Source organism: Gambusia affinis, linkage group LG01 (assembly GCF_019740435.1).
Source record: "Gambusia affinis linkage group LG01, SWU_Gaff_1.0, whole genome shotgun sequence".
Classification (NCBI taxonomy): domain Eukaryota; kingdom Metazoa; phylum Chordata; class Actinopteri; order Cyprinodontiformes; family Poeciliidae; genus Gambusia; species Gambusia affinis.
In genome coordinates this window covers 18691623-18712014 of record NC_057868.1, presented here as the reverse complement: position 1 = coordinate 18712014, position 20392 = coordinate 18691623, and the positions used below count along the sequence as shown (strand labels likewise).

The window sequence follows — 20392 nt, the reverse complement described above, 5'->3', positions numbered from 1 at the left end:
ATTCATGTTATTCATTCATCAAAAATATACCTGAAGTGTTGCTTTGATGCTTTCATGCATGTTTGATAAATCCCTTCATCTCCCCTGGCAACCACGCAGAATGGTTGTGATGGCTTCCTGAAGGCAGTATCAGAAAGATTAGGAGCTTCTTAAAGAGACAGAGACCTAATTTCAAGGTGTTAAATTGTAAAATTTCTGTTAAGTCATATTTGAAACATACACCATTTTTTTTAATAACTGAAGATACACTGAAAGAAAACAGCTGATCCAACATAAAAATAAATGATGAAATTGTTCCTATTAATCAAATTAAGTTTATCTAAGTATCCATCCATCCATTTTCTGTTCACCTTGTCCCCAGTGGGGTCAGGAGGGTTGCTGGTGTCCATCTCCAGCTACGTTCCGGGCGAGAGGCGGGGTCACCCTGGACAGGTCACCAGTCTGTTGAAGGGCAACACAGAGACATACAGGACACACAACCATTCACACACACACTCCGGAGAACCCAGAGAGAACCCACCATGCAGGGAGAACATGCAAACTCCATGCAGAAAGACCCCGGGCCGGGAATCAAACTTAGGGTCTTTTTGCTGCAAGGCAACAGCTCTACCAACTGCGCCACTTTGCAGCCCATCTAAATAAATATATTAAGCTTAATAAGTTGTCATGTTAAACAAATGTAAATGAATTAAGTTTGACAAACTTCATTTTACATGTAACACTTTAACTCAAAAAAGTGTTAAAGCTCCATTTTCTGTTGTCAGTATAACACTTGATTGTGGTTTAAAATGACACTGTGTGCCTGGAAAATACATAATAATGCCTCTTTCTGAAAACAGAAGAATATCGAATACGTTAATAACAGAAAATTTCAAATTAAAAAAAGGGAAAAATAATAGAGAATACATGAAAATAGACTATACTGAAATTAGTATTTTTTTAAAAAGAATATCCCAGAATATTTCCTTAAGATTATACAAAACTCTAACAAATGGCTATTAATAATTGGCGATTTATTTCAAATTTCACCCCAGACTGTCAAGTTAAAGTGTCAAACTATCTTGAATGGTACAGCTCATGGAAAATGAATCATTCAACAGTGAATTTGCCTTTTTTTTTCTTCCAGATATTAAATTCAAGGTGATCAAGGCGGAGGCGCGCACTGATGCAAATTTCTCCCCACTACCACCGCTGCTGCTGCTGCTGCTGCTGCTGCTGCTGGCACCGTGAACGCGCTCCATCGCTGTCATCAGTACACATTCAGCATCTTCCGGGGGGCGCGCGGAAAAACGCGAGGAGGACGACGGAGAAAGAGACAGGAAGAGAGAGAGAGAAAGCGCGCGCGCAAGGGAGAGGAGACATACTGCTTAAAGGCTACGACAAAAAAAAAACAAAAAAAAAACAAAAAAAAACACGATGATAATGGAGTCAAGGCGGTGGAGGATGTCGGATTTACGGGAAAGGACTGTTGAAATTTGACAGAGGGCTCGTGTCAAAGAGAGCGTTTCATTTTTGATTTTCCGTCTTCTTCTTCTTCATTTGATTTCCACACGCTTGCGTGGACGCTAGAGAAGCGAACAGCAGAGGAACAGGAGCACCCCCACGAATGCCTCGGAAGGTAAAAACGGGCTCTACCGCTGGCGCCACAGGCACCATCTCATCCCCCGGATGGTGATAAAGGACATCCCGAAGAAAAGCTCCGGACTGATGGATGAGGAGGAACATCAGCTTTAGCCCCCCCTCACCCCCACCATCCACCTGACGATTGGGAAAGGAAATAAATCCTATTCTGATGGATTTTCTTTATATTTTTTCCTTTATTTTTCTTTTTCCTTTTTGTTTTGTTAATCATTTATTGTGTAGCCCCAAGGAAAAACCAGCAATGTTGAATCACTGGTGTTGGTAAATTATTCATCAGAGGTAGAAGTAGGCTATGATTTTCTATTGCTTTAATGTAGCATTCCTTACATTTCATTTTTTATTTTTGTAACGTATTGTCTTCTTCATATACATATTTTCAGGTCCCATAATTTTTTAGGCCCATTCCAGAGACAGAGAGAGAGAGAGAAAGCCAAAGCGGGGGAAATCTTAGCGCAAAGAGAGCTTTGGGATATTTATGTGTCAAATCTGTGTGGTGGGGTTTCTACATATTCATATAATTTTTCTTGTAAGAGTAAAGAAAGACAGATTAAAGGTGTAAAAGTCGGGGAAAAACAGCAAACATGTTGCCTTCCCAAGAAGCCTCCAAGATCTACCATGACAACTACATGCGCAACTCCCGGGCCATCGGGGTTCTGTGGGCCATCTTCACCATCTGCTTCGCCATCGTTAACGTGGTGGTGTTCATCCAGCCCTACTGGATTGGCGACAGCGTCAAGACGCCGCACATCGGCCACTTCGGCCTTTTTCACTACTGCGTGGGCAGCGTGCAGGCGTCCAGCCGGGACCTCACCTGCGTGGGCAGCTTCTCCGACTTCGGCTCCATCCCGTCGGGAGCCTTCAAGGCCGCCTCGGTATTCGTGCTCCTGTCCATGGTGCTGACCCTCAGCTGCATCGCCTGCATGGCGCTCTTCTTTTTCTGCAACACCTCCACCGTTTACAAGACCTGTGCCTGGATGCAGCTGCTGTGCGGTAAGTTGGCATTTATTGACTTTAATATAAATATTATGTTGGTAAAGAGACTCCTCAAAAAACGTCTGTCAGCAGCGATAGTCAGCGAGTCTATAGACTCGCTATAAATAAATATGTAACATGGTGAAACTATTTATAGTGGAGTGTCTTGAATGGTATTTTTATACCACTTGTGTAAAAGATAAATAATACGTTTGAAGGTTTTTGACGAAAATAACTAAATCTCAACATCTGAAACATGAATGTTTCAAAAATAAAATTGTTTGCTTTTCTAGATTTGTTTGGAGGAAAATATCTTCAAAGTACATAAAGCATGAGTGATATGTTTGACATTTTGGTGAGTTAAAGTTATGCATTTAATACGTATGGGCTATATGCCACGTAAAGGGGCGCCAAGTGAAAGGGGGCGCCACAACATGGAGGAATTAATTCTAGTGGGGTTGTCAATAATGAGTCTGTACGCACCTCAGAAATGACTTAGCTGCATTCCTGGTCATAGAGGTCTTTGTTTTAAAAATATATAAAATTGATGCGATAGAATTCCCATAAATGCATGCATTAAAAATGCAATTTTTGCCAATATGAGGTGAAAGAGATGTAGATTCTCAAAGATACAAGTTTAAAAACTGATACGTTTATACAATACTGTTAAAGAGGTAGACATCTTGGTGATTACTGTCAAAAATGTTACATTTTATGTTTTAGGGAATCAGATATAGAACTCAAATCAAAAAATATGTTTGGCTTGATGGTGATTTAGATTTATAGCTATATTATGTTTAATGTCTTTGATATATGTGTTTAAAAAAAAATGATTCAGATTCTGTTATAGGGTTTAATTGATGGAATTCCCATAAACACATGGAATAAAATTTGATTTCTGGCATCATGAGATAAAAGAGATGTAGTACTCAGAGATCCATGTTTAAAATAATTATTTGTGTGTTATATTGTTATAGAGTCAATCATTTTGGAAATAAATGTGTCAGAAATGCTACATTTTGCATTATGGGGTGTCACATTTACTCAAATCAAAAAATATCTTTGGCATGACAGACTTCAGCATATCGAAGCCTCAGAAAGAAGATCAAAAATCACATTCAGCATTATAGATTAAGATTTCCAACACCAGTTTTGCTAATGTAGCACCATGAACATCATGTGATTTCCATTTTGCATGCGTGTGAAGTCTGCTGGAGACCGTTTGTACATATTCCTATTTCTTGACTCCTAATTAGACTGTTAGGATTTTCCCTGAGTAGGTGCGTTTTAAATGCTTCCTGTAGCAGAGCCTGAGCTCCCCGCTAGCCACCCACACCTCATCATTTTACCATTGATATTCCGCGGATACACCACTGCATCTCCAAAGCAAGCAGCAGCAGCAGCAGGAGGATCATTGCTTTGTGCTGATGAAATGCAAATGGCATCCATCCCTTCATTTAAATACCCATCCGTCAGTCCGCCCGTGTTTCCCATGTCCACGCAGGGAAGTGTGTTGTGTGAATTCCCTGCGATGGTGGCTGCTATTTCAAGGATAATTCCGGGTCGATTGGATTACTGTTTTCAGGGAGGTTGTGTTTTTTTTTTCTCTCCCTCTCTTTCTCTCTCCATCTCTTTTTCTCCCACCCCTGTGGGTATAGATTACAGTTTGTAGAGAGATTATTGAGGACAAAGTGAGGCTCCCTGAACACAGGCGGGACTCACTGAGCGGCAGCGCCTTTCGTTGGGCTAGAGGAAGAAGGTTGATGATGAAAAAAGGACATTTTGATAGCTCATCTCATATCGCTGCAGATATCACAGTGGGACTTTGCTGGTGCTGAAAAAAATGGCACGATTGAACAACAGATGAACATAGGATAATTAATTAGATTTTTTTTGCCAATTTGTGAAAATAATATTCCAAATATATATATTTGTCCTCCAAATGAAGCCGATCTGTCCTCCGGAGTGGAAGGTTGGGAGATAATCACAAACATTCTGGAGCGAGTTCTTCATAACCTGATTGGTGTGATAAATAGGCCAGGCAGAAAAGCGTGGGAGTCAGTTTTCTGTACAGAAACAGTCAGCATACTGAATAAGAGGGAGAGAGAGAGATCAGCACTTTTTTCCTTCTGTATTGTTCTTTTCCTCATCCTCATCTGCCCACTCTGTCCTCTGTTCTGCCGAGTGTGTTGAAAGAGGTTTTGTTGCTCTACAATCAGCACAAATCAGCAGGACAGCAGAGGTAGAGATTTTTTTGAAAGCATTTTTTTCTCTCCATTTGCCTAAATGATCATGAGTTCGTAGGAAATACAAATGCTACACAAAACTTCAAAGTAAATGAAATCAGAGAAGAAGGAATGTGACAAATACCCACATCCTGAGAGTATTTGGTGAATTTCTTGAATTTTAGTTTTCTGTTCCCAAGACATTAGATCTAATCCAAAAAAGAAGTGAAATTACTGTCATCTCTGTTTTTCTTTCAAGAAACTAAATTCTGGCTTTGATTCTATTTTGTGACATACTAAGGTTGTTTTCACACCTGATTGTCCGGTAGACTCAGTTCTTCTGGGGACCAAAATTGCAACATTTATTACATTTTCAGCTGGTACTTTCATTCTGAATTGTGAAACGATTCAAACAAGTTGAAAAACCTGTTCCCCTCCTCACCTTGGTGGCACTGCACCAAGAATCACTGAAGGAAGCGAGATAAAAACCTCATAGGAGACACTGAGTGCAACTTCATTCTTCACAAAATTGAATAGTGTCAGACTTTAGCGGTTGTAGGATTTCTGCTTTGTCTTTGGTAAAAAGACCACAAGCTGTTTCTCTGACTGGCACTAAACTCCTGTGCTTGTTTTAGTTGTATTTACCCAGAATGCTCTGCGCTACAGTCCACTTTCTACATTTGGAGTAGTCTCTGGTCCACTTGCATCCACACATGCATTCAGGAGAGTTCACTTCAACCAAACCAAGACCTAAGTTGTTAAGCAGATCAGAGTTTGCTTTTCTGGCCTGCATAAGAGTTTGATTGCATATTCACACTGCATGAAACAAACTAAACTTTCTAAACAAACTGACTAGAGTTTGATTAATTCTTTATGTTTTTTGCTATGGGACTAGCTGCGCCTGCAACTGACTCTTGACCTGTCCAGGCTGTACCCTGCCTCTCACCCAAAACGTTAACTGGAGATGGGCACCAGCAGCCCTCCAGACCCCGCTAGAGACAAGGGTGTACTGAAAACTGATGGATGGACTAGCTGGGCATTAACTCTGACTAAATAATTACATAGATTTTAACACATTAAACATTATTGAGCTTTTTTTTTTTTTTTTTAACATACCAGTAATATGCAAGTACAATGTTTCCGTCCAGACCATTATATTTTTGCGTACAAAAATAGCGCTTGGCTGTTTTGTAAGCTTTCAGTTGAATAAAATGTATTCAAGTTTTGGTTTCCGACTATCAAGAATTCTTCAAGTAGTTAGACTTTTATATTCATGCTATTCATGCTCTCTCATTGTCTCACATAAAATTCCAATGAACAGCACTATGGTTTGTTGTATTAATGTTACAAAGTGTGAAAAACTTCAGTGAGCGTGAATACATTTGCAGTTCACTGTATATCCTATTTTGGACATCAGTACTGTAGCTACATTTCTGCTGGGATATTTTTGGAAATTTCTGTTTTAATCTCTTTACAACTTAATCTTTTGAATTGTGGAGCACAAGTGTGCAAACATGAGTTTAAAAAAAAGAGTAAAAGCAGAGAAGCGATACAAGAAGTGATACAAAATAAATCTGTTTGTGGGTCTTCTGAAGACATTGGCGAATTACAGCTGTCCATAAAGAAAAGGACTTGATCAAATAAAATTTATACTAAGAAGTTTGTAGCACATAATTTGTTTAATTTGTTTTTTTATAAGCTGTCACACTGACTAGCACAGTGTTGTCTTTCATCAACAAATATGTGTCTAAACGTGTTAGCTGTGGTGCAGAGGAAGTAGAAGTGATGAATACTGTTAGAGAACGACACCAAAACTCCCAGTGGACAGATCCAGAACATGTGAATATTTCTGTTCTGTGTTTCTGAATATTACACACACCTTTTATTTCCAGTGCTTCCTAGAGCCTTGGGAGGTTTTTACTGTTGTTTTTGTCTTAATGCTACTTTTTTTATTTATGAAACCAGGAATACTTTAATTTTGTTTGTTACTTTAATTTTGTTCCCACTAATGGGTTTAACTTTCCTAGTAAAATTTTCTAACTTATGACATCACATTTCTTTAGGACCAACAGCCTTTGTTTGGGGGAGACGGACCATTTGATAATTACTATGGAGGTCTACTGTATGTCAAGGTTACTATAGTTAATTAAAATTAACCAGATAACAAAAACTGAAATTGAGAAAACTACAACTACATGGAACTATATCTATAAAACTAAATAATCCATACTGAACTTACACATATAACATTCTACTTTTTTGTTTTTATGAATTTATTTTTTGAACTTTTGTGAAATTGATCTCACACAAGACGTTTACGACAACTGTCAGCAAATTACTGGTGGAACTCATGCTACTCTGCAAAATGGCGACAGCAAACGCCGGGAGAAAACGCCAGTCAGTCAGTTGTTCATCAATAACTGAATACATTTTATAAATGTGGTATCTTGTGTTGAGTATTCATTGCCCAATTGATGTAAATATAATCATAATACAAGACTTTCTCCTTTTTGAACATACCTAAAAATCAACCACGGTATTAAAAAAACTAAAATTACCACTATAACTAATAAAAACTCAACTAAACATTTAAGTAATAATAACTTATAAAAACTATCTACTCCATTGTAAAAACAAATTAAAACTAACTGAATTAGACAAACAAAAAGTCACAGCAAAATAAAATTAAACCGTAATGAAAAACCCCAAACTATTTTGACCCTTGTGCATGCGACAGAAACTAAGAGATAAAACAGGAAGTTTGCTGCCTTATATTGATGCCTTCACCTATTGGAACATCGGTGCAGGATGGCGCTTTCATTGGCTAACCTTCCTGTAAAATTCTGGGTGAGTGGCTCACCTCGTGCAGAGATTAATGAGACTTATTGGTGTAGTAAAAGTTGAATAAAAGATGAGGACAAACTAGAAGCAGGGCCAAAGCACTGGGCAGAATGTGGGGCCGTTGCCAGCACAGATTGACACAGAGCTTCTTGGCATCCACTGGCTGAAAACAGGCCAAAGTTGTTCTCTATATAAGATGAACTGACCAAAATGTGAATGAGGTTAAAACACTTGAAAATGACTTAAGGATGGGACACATGACTCCCAGCAATACATTGTGATTTTGCATCCCAGGATGTCAAAGTAAAATTCCCAGGAGGAGATGTTGGATCATGTCATGTCTATCTTTGTGGAGGATTATAGTTAGCAGTCGAAGCTTAAAAGAGAAATAAAGTGTGAACTGTAGTGGACTCAAGTAAAGTTGACTTTTACTTTATTGACTTTATAGGATATTGTAATGTCATTCCCTCATCAAAAACATACCTGGAGTGTTGACTTGATTCTTTCATGCATGTTTGAGAAATCCCTTATTCTCCATGGCAACCATTCAGGTGTACAAAACGCCTGGGTGGACTTAGCTATGCCTTCAAGGATAAAGCTCCTCCTCTGAGGTGTCGTTCCCAAGCTTCCATGTCACAGAGCAGCCCTCCCCTGCGACTGCCCCGCTCAGCTCCTTCAGAATAATAGAGGACAGGTTAAGAGAGGAGCCATGTTGTGATGACGTCCTGAAAGCGGAGTTTCAGAAAGAGCAGGAGCTTTTAAAGAAACAGAGGCCCAATTTCAAGGCATTTAATTACTAAGTCATATTTCTTTTAAGTCGCATTTAATGTATACAGTATTTTTATAACCGCTGAAGAAAACAGTTATTTGATTGTGCTATGAAATGGCACTACAGGCCTGAAAAAATACATAACATGACCCCTTTAAATTATGCTGCCTCCAATATTTTGGGACTTATTTAAATTCAATGTCACAAGCCACAGAATAATAAAAAAACACACAAAAAAACCCAGCATGTAGCCACCACTGCTATCAAATTTATACAAGTTACCTTCAGACATCTCCAAAATGACCCGAAATTAACATCACCTAATCTCATACTGCACCAAACACACAGGAGTTCTGCCTGCAATGATGAAGAGTCACTCACCTCAACATGCTGAATCCCTGGATCAGCTCCAGATGACTGCGCAGTCCACTTTATGTTTAGTCCTGCTTCAAATGAAATTAATAATGTTAATAATGTTAGTTATAATTATTAGACCACTCACAAACCATTTAACTTTTGTCCCTGTGTGGATAAAAGTTCACCAAGGTACATAACATGTAATTTAGCTAAAAAGGCTGATTCCAATTCATCTTCCAAGATTTGGTGCAACACATTTTAACAAACTACATCACCCTTGTCTTCACTACACTGGTCAAAGCAAAAAACAGCAGTGGGATTGAAGAAGTTAAAATTTTAAGCAAAAGTGACTAAAGTGATTAGGATTAGAAAAGAGTACATCAAAGAGACATCGAGAGCGTTCGAGAAAAGGTTAGCAGCTGCTACTTTAAGAAAGATTCACATACATAGTGAGGGAGGACATGTAGACCCTTGATGGTATGAAGAAGCTGAAGGGAGAATAAGAAATATAACATCTATAAGATTCTCCTACACTTTCTTAGGTAGTGGAAGGTAAGGTTTAATGTTACAAATAGTAGATCCATTTTTGTCAGGTATATGCATTTGTATTTTTGAAAATGAGATTTGTTCTTAATTAACTTACCCGGTTAAATAAAATATGAAGTAAAATATTCAGCTCCTTAAAGTTTAAAGCAAACTCCAACAATAGATGTTAGCTTTTGCAAGTCCACTTGTGAACAAATTGACGCAATTTTTGTCATGTGTCCACATCAACAAAAGTCGATTCAACACTTTGGATGAAGCATGTTGGTAAAAAAAATCATCTGTCAATGAAGCACATCACATCACAGTCCCACACCCTTCCCTGTCCGGTTACACATCCAAAACTCTACAGAAATCCCTGTCAGTGCACCTCAAATATCACTGCTATTAGTCAGGCTTTCTTTTTGTTATATCCCTTTAGTGTTATTAGGATCTTGGGACAATCTTGTTGACTTCCACTGCTGAGTAATTTCTAAAATATACATATCTATGGTGTCCATTGTTACTTCGATAATACAGTGCACTGCTTCTTGACATCCATTTTCTTCTTCTGCGCATGCGAGTCACTTTGGGGTCCTAAACCTTTCCCACAGTGTCTGATTGCAAAATTAAGCATCAAGACCTGCTGTGTGAACACAGGCCTGGATGAGAGAGAACCTCTGGAAGACAGACCACTGCTTCTTAAAGACACTGTATGTCAATCACATGCCAACACACCAAAGTTAAATAATATCAGACAACTTTTCCATGTGAACAACTGACTGTACATGAACAAAAAGAAACACCAGCTCTGAACCACATATGCTTAAAAGGGAAGAAACAAACTGAACTCTACTGTGAAGTTGAAAATGCTGAAAAACAAAACATTGACTCTCTCTGGGGCATTAAAAAAATCAACAGCTCCCTGCAAATGGGTGGCTTCCTTCCCCAGTCCCCGTCTCCCCCAGTTATTTCTCACCTCAATGGGAATGTGAATAATGGGGTCATTTTGCTCTCGGAGCCCAGACTGAATAGCAGACGCACCCCCACCCCCCTACCCCCATCTCTTAGACGTAAAAAAGCAAATATAGGGCTGGATTTCCCAAAAGCACCTTGACTCTGTGAAGAACCTTGCTGCTGCCTCCTCTGCTCGGGTTTTGATTAATTCAGGAGAAAATGCTCTGGAGCTTTCGGTTAAACTTAAACCACGCTGGACAGAGATTCATTTTATCCTGAAATCTCAGAGGAACCTAAAAAAACAAAAAAAACAAAAGGGCGGTTGAAGTTTTTAATCTCGACAGATCCTAAGAGATATTTATCACCTTCCATGTTTTCTAATGGTTTTCTTCTGTTGCTCAGGCAGATTTGAGGAACTATAGCAAAGCTCAGTAAGAGGCAAACCACTGCAGCTTGATGGCTCCCGTTCTCCCTCCTCCTCTACATCAGCTCACACATCCATCCTTAACGTCTGACCCTGTCTACTGCAATATTAAACAGAACTAAGCAGGACATGGGCTGAGGCACAAGAGAGTCGCTGTATCTTGGGAGAATCGACCTGTCAGTGGCTGTTCGCTTGCTCTTTGTGCTTCTGTGTGTGAGTGTGCTTAAAAAAGTTGAAATATGGAAATAGCGTTGGCAAAGGAATAGGGCAAAAGAAAAAATCATTATTGGAATGTTTGATGCCTGTCTGGGATTTTGGAGGTGTTTAGTAATTTTTTGAGTGGTTTTGGATCACTGGGACAGAAGAGGCCTGAGCTTATCTCACCAGTCAGCCGGTAAAAAGTAGGAGAGGTCGCCGGTCCATCACAGAGAGATGTTCAAGCTGCTCTCACAGCAGCTGCATTTTTATTAATCACATAATTGCACAAATTGAAATTACAAAAATAAATTCGCTCAATGAAAACACGCGATTTCGAAAAGACAAAAAAGTTTTTTTGATGAAACGTTTTCGAGCCAGGAGAGACGGTATTTCAGCCATATCAAAATTTATGTATTTTGCAAAACTGGAAACACTTTTTTTTTTTTTTTTTTTGCATCACACAAGTCACATGATCAACTGCCAGATGTTACTACTTTCGAAAATGTCTAAAAAGACGACACAAAATCATAGGAGGATGATGTTTGTTTGTTTCTTTCTTTTTGGACAATGTGTGGCCAGATCAACCAGAGCTCTCACAGCATCACGCAGCTCATAAAAGGTTTGTGCCAATCCATTGTGTTGAATCCGTAACTCTTTAGTAAAAGAATACAGTTTCCCCAAAATGCTACATATGTGGCCTCTTCCAAGTAAAAGAGGTTTGTCACTCCACAGCCTGAATAAAACACCAACATTCATGAGGTGTGCAGATAATCTTGCTTTCCAACTTAAATATTAGGTATAATCTCTAAATTTATTTAGTTTAACGTGTATTATTAATTTCAGTTTCAAACTGATAGACAGATGAATGTAAGTATGAATGGATGAGCAAAAGCCACCAAAGGTGAGTAATATTTGACATGAGAGCTGTTCACTTATGTTTATCTCTACAAACTGTTGTGTCTATCCATGGTTGCAAGTAATCTAAATATTAGTTAACATAACAACATAACTTAGGCATCATAATTAAAGAGGCAATAAATAGCTTTTACAAATGTTTATAAAAATGTTGTTTTTACATATTTGTTAAAGTAGTCACTACATCCTGACGGGAGAATATGAGACAGGTGATCTGTTGCCTCCCCACTGTGGTTGTACTGCCATCCACACTAACGCACCTGTCCCGATCAGAAACAACCAATCAGAGCCAGGAGGAGGATCTTTGCAGGTTATTAATGTGATGCAGCTTTGCTAATGGCAGATAAAAAATATATATATATATATTAATTAATTAAAAAACGTAATGTTTCAGGAAAATTGTCAGTTTCTTGAGTTCCTGTTTCCCTCCTTGCCTGTGGAGGGAAACAAAATATGGCTTCCTTCAAGACACTGAGTGAGCTTTCTTACTCACAAAATGTAAACAAAAATGGAGTGTCATCAGATTTTAGTGGTTGTGGGATTTCTCTGTTGTTGCTGGTAACAAAAACACAAACCATTTCTCCCTTCAGTGCCAGACCCGAGTTTGTTTTGCTTGTATTTACCCAGAATGCCCAGCATTACAGTCTTCTTCCAGTCCTCTTAGCTTTCACACACACACACACACACACGCCTACACACACACACACACACCCGCACACGCACACACACATATATATATATATATATATATATATATATATATATATATATATCCATCCATCCATCCATCCATTTTCTTTACACCCTTCTTCCCTAATGGGGTCGGGAGGGTTGCTGGTGTCTATCTCCAGCTGCGTCCCGGGCGAGAGGCGGGGTTCACCCTGGACAGGTCGCCAGTCTGTCGCAGGGCAACACAAAGACATACAAGACAAACAACCATGCACACACACACTCACACCTAGGGAGAATTTAGAGAAACCAATTAACCTGACAGTCATGTTTTTGGACTGTGGGAGGAAGCCGGAGAACCCGGAGAGAACCCACCATGCACAGGGAGAACATGCAAACTCCATGCAGAAAGACCCGGGCCGGGAATCGAACAGGACCTTCTTGCTGCAAGGCAACAGCCACTGTGCAGCTATATATATATATATATATATATATATATATATATATATATATATATATATATATATATATATATATATATATATATATAAATATGTTGAAGTGAGCTCCTCTCACTGCAACAGAACCAAAACCTAGGTTTTTAAGAGGATCAGACTTCCGTTTTCTTTTTTTTGGAAAACAAACTCTTTCGATGGTGTGTTCACGCCTCCCTGAATCAATCAGACTTTCTAGGCAAACAGATTAGAGCTTGATGAAACCAAGCTAAACAATGCTGGTGTAAATGCACTTTAAACCAGAAATTCTTAGTGTTTTTGTGTGTTGCACCGCTAGGTTGGAATAAGACAATCAGGTAAACTTCAACAGTCACTGCTGCTTTTGAGTCAATCAAAATCGAGCCAAGTTCATTGTTTAGTTTGGCTCTTTTAAAGGAAGTCAAGGAAATGAAGAGCACAATAATCTTTCAGAGTGTACTGTGTAGATGGTAAAAACCAAGTAGGAATGGGTGAAACAAAGGAAAATATCTTCCATGCATGCAGACATCATATACCCCTTAATAAGTAGGTGCATTCAGACGTCTGTTCACATGAGTTAACACATAAACGGGACTTTACTCGAATTAGGGCAAAAACGTAAATTTGACGAGGTCAAGATTAAATTATTAATGAGGACTCCTTCTGAAACTTGTATTTTTTTTTCCTCTGTATAATGCTTTAAACTGCACACAAGCTTTCTAATTTTGCCAGACGGACGTGTATTTCTCCCTCGCTCCTCAGCAGCTCCTGTTAAATCAATGCTGCAGCAGTGGTCGGGCAGAAATGCAGAGCGATGCAGAGGGAAGAGTTTCCCTGGGGGACATCCCCGCCTCCTGCTCTCTCTGAGATTTCTGTCTGCTTTTCTCAACCAAACGTACATGTTTTAATTATCAGGCAGTTAATAAATAATTCCAAAGTCACTAGGGTGCTTCTAAAAATATCCCCACAGCTAAATAATGGATTCCTTTGACCCCTCTCCTCATTGTTACTTAGTCTAAATGTGTGTGTCTGTGGCCCGCGCAAGAAATAAGGAGAAATGTGAGAAAAAACGGAAATGATTTTACAGTTCCTCATCCTTGCCCTATCATAGAGTTCATACATATATTTTTTTTTATCTCATAATCCCAAAATTATTCATGTTTTCTATTTTTAAATATAAATCCAAAGTTTTGATGTTGATATTCTTATGAAGGATTTTGATAAAGACTGTATTAAAACAATACCTCAACCAAAAATACTATGAACTAAAGTGGACAAAAAGGACAAATCAGAATTAATGTGGCAGAGCTGATCCAACATCATGCAGCCACAAGCTGAAGGGTCACAAAATATATTTTTTTTCAGAAGATTTTACACATGGATGCAATAAACAGGAAGCAGAGGATTCAAGCCACCATGGACCACTGTCCGGCATTATGTGGTCTGTCTGACCACTGCTGCAGCATTGATTGAACAGCTCTCAGAGCTGGAAGTTTGGACTTGGGCCTTTTGCAGAGCTTTGCCTTGTAAATTGTTGAAAATAAATGAAATTCTCACCCGTCAGTAAATGGAAGCTTCCTCACAAAATGTGTCCCGTTTGCAACTTCCTTCTTATTCAGTTGGTGAAAGAGACGTAAGGGAGGAAAGTGCAAAACCAATATTCCATTTGGTAAACTGTCTGCAGTTTACCTTTATCTTTCCTTTATCATTCCACACATCAAGACTTCATCATTACCCCTGGACAAGCATTACATTTATTTAATAAATATGAAAATGTCAAAAACACACAACACATTTACACTTAGAGGAAGGAGGACAGAGAGGCTGTAACAACGTATCAAAAGAGGCAGAGATCAGTGCCAAGTGAGCCGGTGAACCCTGGCAGCGAAGCATCTTGTAAAGAGCGCCGTCAGCAATCCACGGTCTCAAAAGACTCCCCCTCCTTCCCTCCATCATCACAATACACACAAACACACTACGCTGCAATAAAAGCTCAACATATTAGCAAGGAGGGCGTCCATTAGCTGGATGGCGAACATTGAGCCGAGGTCCAGACACAGAGGCAAGTAGAAAGGGCAGACAGCTTAACGACTTTATGGCAATCTCTTAATGCACTGGTGTTCTCACCTTTGTACTCCAGAGATCTGTGTTGGACTTCGAACTCAACAAGAAGCTTTTGAAGTAGGACAAAACATCCAAAGGAAATTAGCGGAAAGGATTTTTGATAGTTTGACAGCTTAATTTTTTTGTCATCTATAATAATAAATCCATAAATCTGGTATCTCACATTTTTTTGCAAACAAAATATATGTTTACATCAACCTGCATCTCCAGGAATATATCTTACTTAGAAAACACTAAACTTGTCACCAGTGAATTGGGGGCGTGGCCAGTACCAGTTTATTTGGATTTAAAGTGACAGTGGTCATTCCGTATGGACCCAAAACAGACAGAACTGATCAGACTTGTATAGGCCATAGACCTATCCTAACCTGTTAAAGGGCACAAAATAGGTCTCTTTTTAACAAATATCACCCTGTAAACAAAATTACCCCTTTTCTTTTAAAAATCTACAAAATTTAAAATTAGTTTTTAAATTCTTTCAAGCTTCCTTTTAATAGCATTTCCTGTTTAAGTTCCTTTCTGTGACAGTCAGTGCAAATCATTTCCCCTCATCTTGTCTGACACAGTGAACATGTTAGGAAAAACAGAAACGTAGGCTGAAGCTGGCCCGGCCCAGACCAAAAATTTAAAAAAAGGCCGCCTTGGATGGCGTCACAGCGAACTCTAAGTCAAGATGCTCAGAAGAAGTAGTGTGAAGCCTCCTTCACGCTCACACTCACACAAATAGGACACTCGCTGTATTTTTAGTAGTGTTACATAATATCTGTGACGTTTTGTTTTAAGAGAAAAAAAATGTGTGAAGACATTTAGATGAAACAGTCTGGCAAAAACTTTTATGTAACCAGTCTATAAATATCATTGAGATGTTATAAATAAATTAACTCAGTCATTTAGCTTAGCAGGACACCAAACCTTCATTTCCAACTGTTTTTTTTTTTTTTTTGGTTCAGGAAAACAACTGGAAAGAATGAGAAAGAAAGAAGTCACAACGAAGCTAAATTCTCTAAATACACACTTGTTTCCTTTTGGCTCTTTTATTCTTCAGCTCTTCTTCCTCGCTGCTTTTCAATCCACCTTTTGTGTTCAGTCCCTCTGCTTGCGGCCTTTGAAGTTCCTTCCTCCAAGTTCAGGATGCAGTATCTTGAGTAGCAGGAGGAGGGGGAAACCCCCTTCCAGCTTCAAAGGTTTTGTTTTTTTTTTCTTGGGTTGAGAGAAAGTGGAGGTTATTTTTAGCCCTGTGGTGCCCACTTGAATATTTTGAGGTGGAGAAAAAAGACAGAAAGCACAGGAGAGATCATATCAGATGGCCGTTCTCATGACCAAACAAGCAAGATTTTATAACCCCATCAGAGTTATAAATTTGAGCACTGCGGCTCATCTAAAATATAACAGCAATGACCCAATATTATTATTTACGTTTGCTTTACACAACCCAAATGCTAAAGTATTTCTAAACGTGAAACCACTTTCAAGTGATGACTCATTTTGCTGTGATTTGCATTCAGCCCTGTCTGGTCCAATATAATAGAACGCCAGTTCGTTTTGTCTAGAAAGTCTGGTTTGTTTGGGGCGGTGTGAATTGATAATTGGACTCTGGTGAGGACCAAAAAAGCAAAGCATTCTGGGTCAGAACAACCAAAACAAAAAATGCAATGCTAGCGCTAGTAGGAGAAATGACATGTGGTCTTTACCAATGGCAAAAATGAAATCCTACAACCACTACAATTTGACGTCACTCATTCTTTCCTACATTTTGTAAAGGGGGAAGTTGTACTCAGTGTCTTCTTCAGAGGTCTTTGTGTCGATTCCTTCAGTGGTTTTAGGTGCAGTGACACCACAGGTCAGGAGTGGTACAGGATTTTCCAAAGGTTTTTTTTTTTTGGTTTGACACAAGACAGTGTGAAAGGGAACCACTGCAGCTGAAAATGTAATGAATGTTGCAAGTTTGGTCCCCAATGGAACCAAGTCTACTGGATTATCATGTGTGAAAACACCCTGAGATTTAAACTGTTGTAAGGCTAATCTTTTAATCTCAACTTTGTGCTCTTAACAAGAAAAAAGGATACTAAGCTCTAATTGGGTCTTTTTCACCGAACTCTGAGTGAAGACAAGATCAAATGGTATTTAAAACATTTTGAAAGTGCGGTCAGTGTTTTGACAGAGTCAGGACATTCATAAGCACAGTCTAGACATTGTGTAAGTAGGCTGTTGTACTGTCATTTCTGAAAATCAATTGTACAACTCTGTGCCGATAGCAGAGATTTTAAAAATAACCACATTGGAAAATCTTTTTGCAAACCTGTTTATCACACCCAAAAAAAAGCAGACATACAAAAGCAGCAGAAGATGGTACAGAGTCCTGAGAAATTATTCACATCCATTCATTATCTACACATTTTGTGATCTTGCTGATGTTCACAAAGTAGCTCATGTTAACAAAGTAAAAAGCAGTTAATGAACCACGCATCTTGGTTCATTAACCAACCAAGCATCCTGTCCAACCACGATGCTTGGTTGGAGAGGTGACCAATAACCCATTTGTAACTATGTTTCCTTTCAATTGACGTGAATTTTGCGCAAACTTTTACGATTTTTCAAAAAAAGAAGAAAATTTAGATCTTTGCAAAAGAACAAAACTCAAATCCATTTTAGAATGAGTCTGTAATGTAATAAAATGAAAATTAAATAGGTGTGTGAATACCTTCTGGTAGTGCTGTAGTTTGGACATGTCTGGAGCAAACTTGTAGATAACTTGGGATGTTGGAGAATGTAATATCAGGATGTCTCAGCGCTGATACTCAGGCCATTCGTCTCCTTTTTGTTAGCTCTGATAGCTTAGCACCCTCGCGTTGTGGGGGAAAACAGCGAAATGAAAGTCCGTTTTCCATCTTTTTACCATTTCGGTCTTGTAATCAGACATTGCATCCAATAATCGTACCATTGCTAAATAATTTTAAGTAACTTAAGATTCAAAATATCTGTGAGATAGTCGTTTTTGTCGGTTATGTTTATGGCCCCTGAAGATGGCGCTCATATCCGTACATCTAGAGCAGTAACGTCACGTTCCAAAGCTCTATAGTCAGTGTGAACCTTCTCAGTGTTGCGGTTTTAACATACTGTAATGTAACTGTAATTACTTTAGATTTGAGTATTAGTGCAGACAGAGAGACCGTGAATTCCTCAGATATCTCCTCCCTCTCAGCGTAATTTGCTCTCATGAACACATGTAATTGCAGCTTCTACAGCTTGGACTAATTGAACGCCAAAAATAACTGCTACCACAATGGGAAATAACCGGTAAATGAGTTGCCATCAGGCTGAAACATTTAAACCACCAACCCCCTTTTTGTGCATTCATGGGTGTGTATGTGTGTGTGTGGTTCTCAAACGCTAGAAACTTTGGATGAGGTTGATGCCAGGAGGAGGCACATCCATCAAAAATCCATAAAACATGTTACCTGATGCTCATTACCACGCTAATGGTTTTATCTTCACCCATCATGGCTAATATCCCGCATGAAGGTCATAAAAAGGAGCTAATAACATGATGATTTCCCATGATAACGGATTCCTTTGCTCTCCCTCTCTCTCATTACTTACTGTATTATTGTCGTTATATTCTCTCATTACAATCACATTGTCAGAACGGCAGGCGCAGTTTGAAACGGTGTACATCCCAGCCTAAAATAGGACTCCTTGTGTTTGCATGTTTACTCAGAGAGGTGGTGACTAATCTCATATCCTCCTTCATCTGTTGCCATGAGTTCGCCGCCCACCATTTTCTCATAATGGCTTGCCAGTATGTTAAAAAATAAATAAAAATACGGGTTCAGAGGGAATCACCAATATTAGATAGTAAAGGCGTATGATTAATCAACTTTAGTTTATAGCCAGAATTCCCACATATAGGATATACAGACAGGTTTGAAGATACACTCATAATAGAACAAATTTCTGAATTAATGTCCCTCAGGAAACAGCACTTCAACAAACCTGCTTTCTGTAGACATCAAGAAGCTTCTGACATAATTCTGGGTGAATACCTGCCCTCTCTTCTGATCAAAAACAGTAGAGCTGGTTGAACTCGCTTGGTTTCATTTCATAGACTGCACTGCTAAGAGTAGTCCACGAATTTTATGTTGAAGTCTGAACCGTATGAGAAGCTTTACCTATTCCAAGACTATCGTTACCTGCATTTCTATTTCCCACATAATTGTGCAAATTGGAATTTCAAAAATAAATTTGTTTTTACTCCTGGTAAAAGATGAAAGCAACAGGCAGTGGTAGGAGGATGATGGTGTGGCATAGTTTTTAATGACTCATCACATGAAAAAGACTAGTCACATGATTTTAATTGCATTTCTTACTTAATGGAAACACTGCAATTGCGAAATTCAGTTTTTCGGACTTTCACAATGTGTGTGTCCAGAATGTGTAGGATCTGCAGAGATGTTATCTCCCCTTTTCTTGACCCTAGCCTTGAATAGAGGAAAGATCATCCCCAGTGATCCTCTCTGCAGACCTGACTGTTGGTTTCAGTCTTTTCCAGTCCTGTTTCAGGATGAGCCAAACTACACATTGATGGTCAACAAAGCACGTTCTGAATAATGGAAGACCAGCAGCTCCTGGACCAGCACAAGACCAGCAGCACTTGAGTACTACTCAGATTGTACTCCCCGAGTTGTCACAGGAAGTCCAGTCTCTGCTGGGCCTTCTTCTGAACATGTCTATGTGTGAGGAGAAGACCATCTGAGGTCCTGAGATAGGACGGTTCCTAGAAACCTAAAGTGACCCACTGTGGATGCAGTGTAGTTGAGGATGATGAGGGCAGGTAGTGTGGTGGTGTTGTCTGGAGGACTACCATCATCTCTCCTGATGTTGCTAAAAAAATAAGATATTGGAACAAAGTTCTGTTCAACACATTGGGTCTTTGGGGGACCTTATTTACATTTACATTTTCTTAACCAGGGCTCTGGACTAGGACTGACATCATCGCCAAGTTAAGCTAGTCCAGTTGCAGGTTGACAGCACTGATCAATTTGTTGTGGTGCTAGGCACAACTAATCAAACAACCTATGATACCGTCCTTCAAATTTCACATATTCCATCAATAAGGGACATTCTCACAAATTAAGGTTGTACAATGTGTGGCCTGGGGTTAAAATAATAATAACATAAAATAGCATGGCAAAAAGCAGCTCCTTGTTCTATGCTGTGCTTCATCCGGAGTGTCTGGAGTCTCAACTATTGAGAAACGATTCCTTCCTGAAGATGTGAACTCTGTTGAGGTTTGAAATTTTACCCA

The 20392-nt window shown here is 39.1% G+C and overlaps 1 protein-coding gene across 1 annotated transcript in view; it reads left to right on the top strand.

Annotated features, from left to right (window-relative positions):
* The first annotated feature begins 1232 nt into the window (after positions 1–1232).
* Positions 1233–20392, top strand: part of lhfpl4a (LHFPL tetraspan subfamily member 4a) — a 35176-nt gene continuing 16016 nt past the window's right edge. The window contains exon 1 of the mRNA XM_044108577.1: positions 1233–2631. Within this exon, the coding sequence (XP_043964512.1) occupies positions 2223–2631 (409 nt within the window). The 5' untranslated portion in view covers positions 1233–2222. The remainder of the gene's footprint in view (positions 2632–20392) is intronic.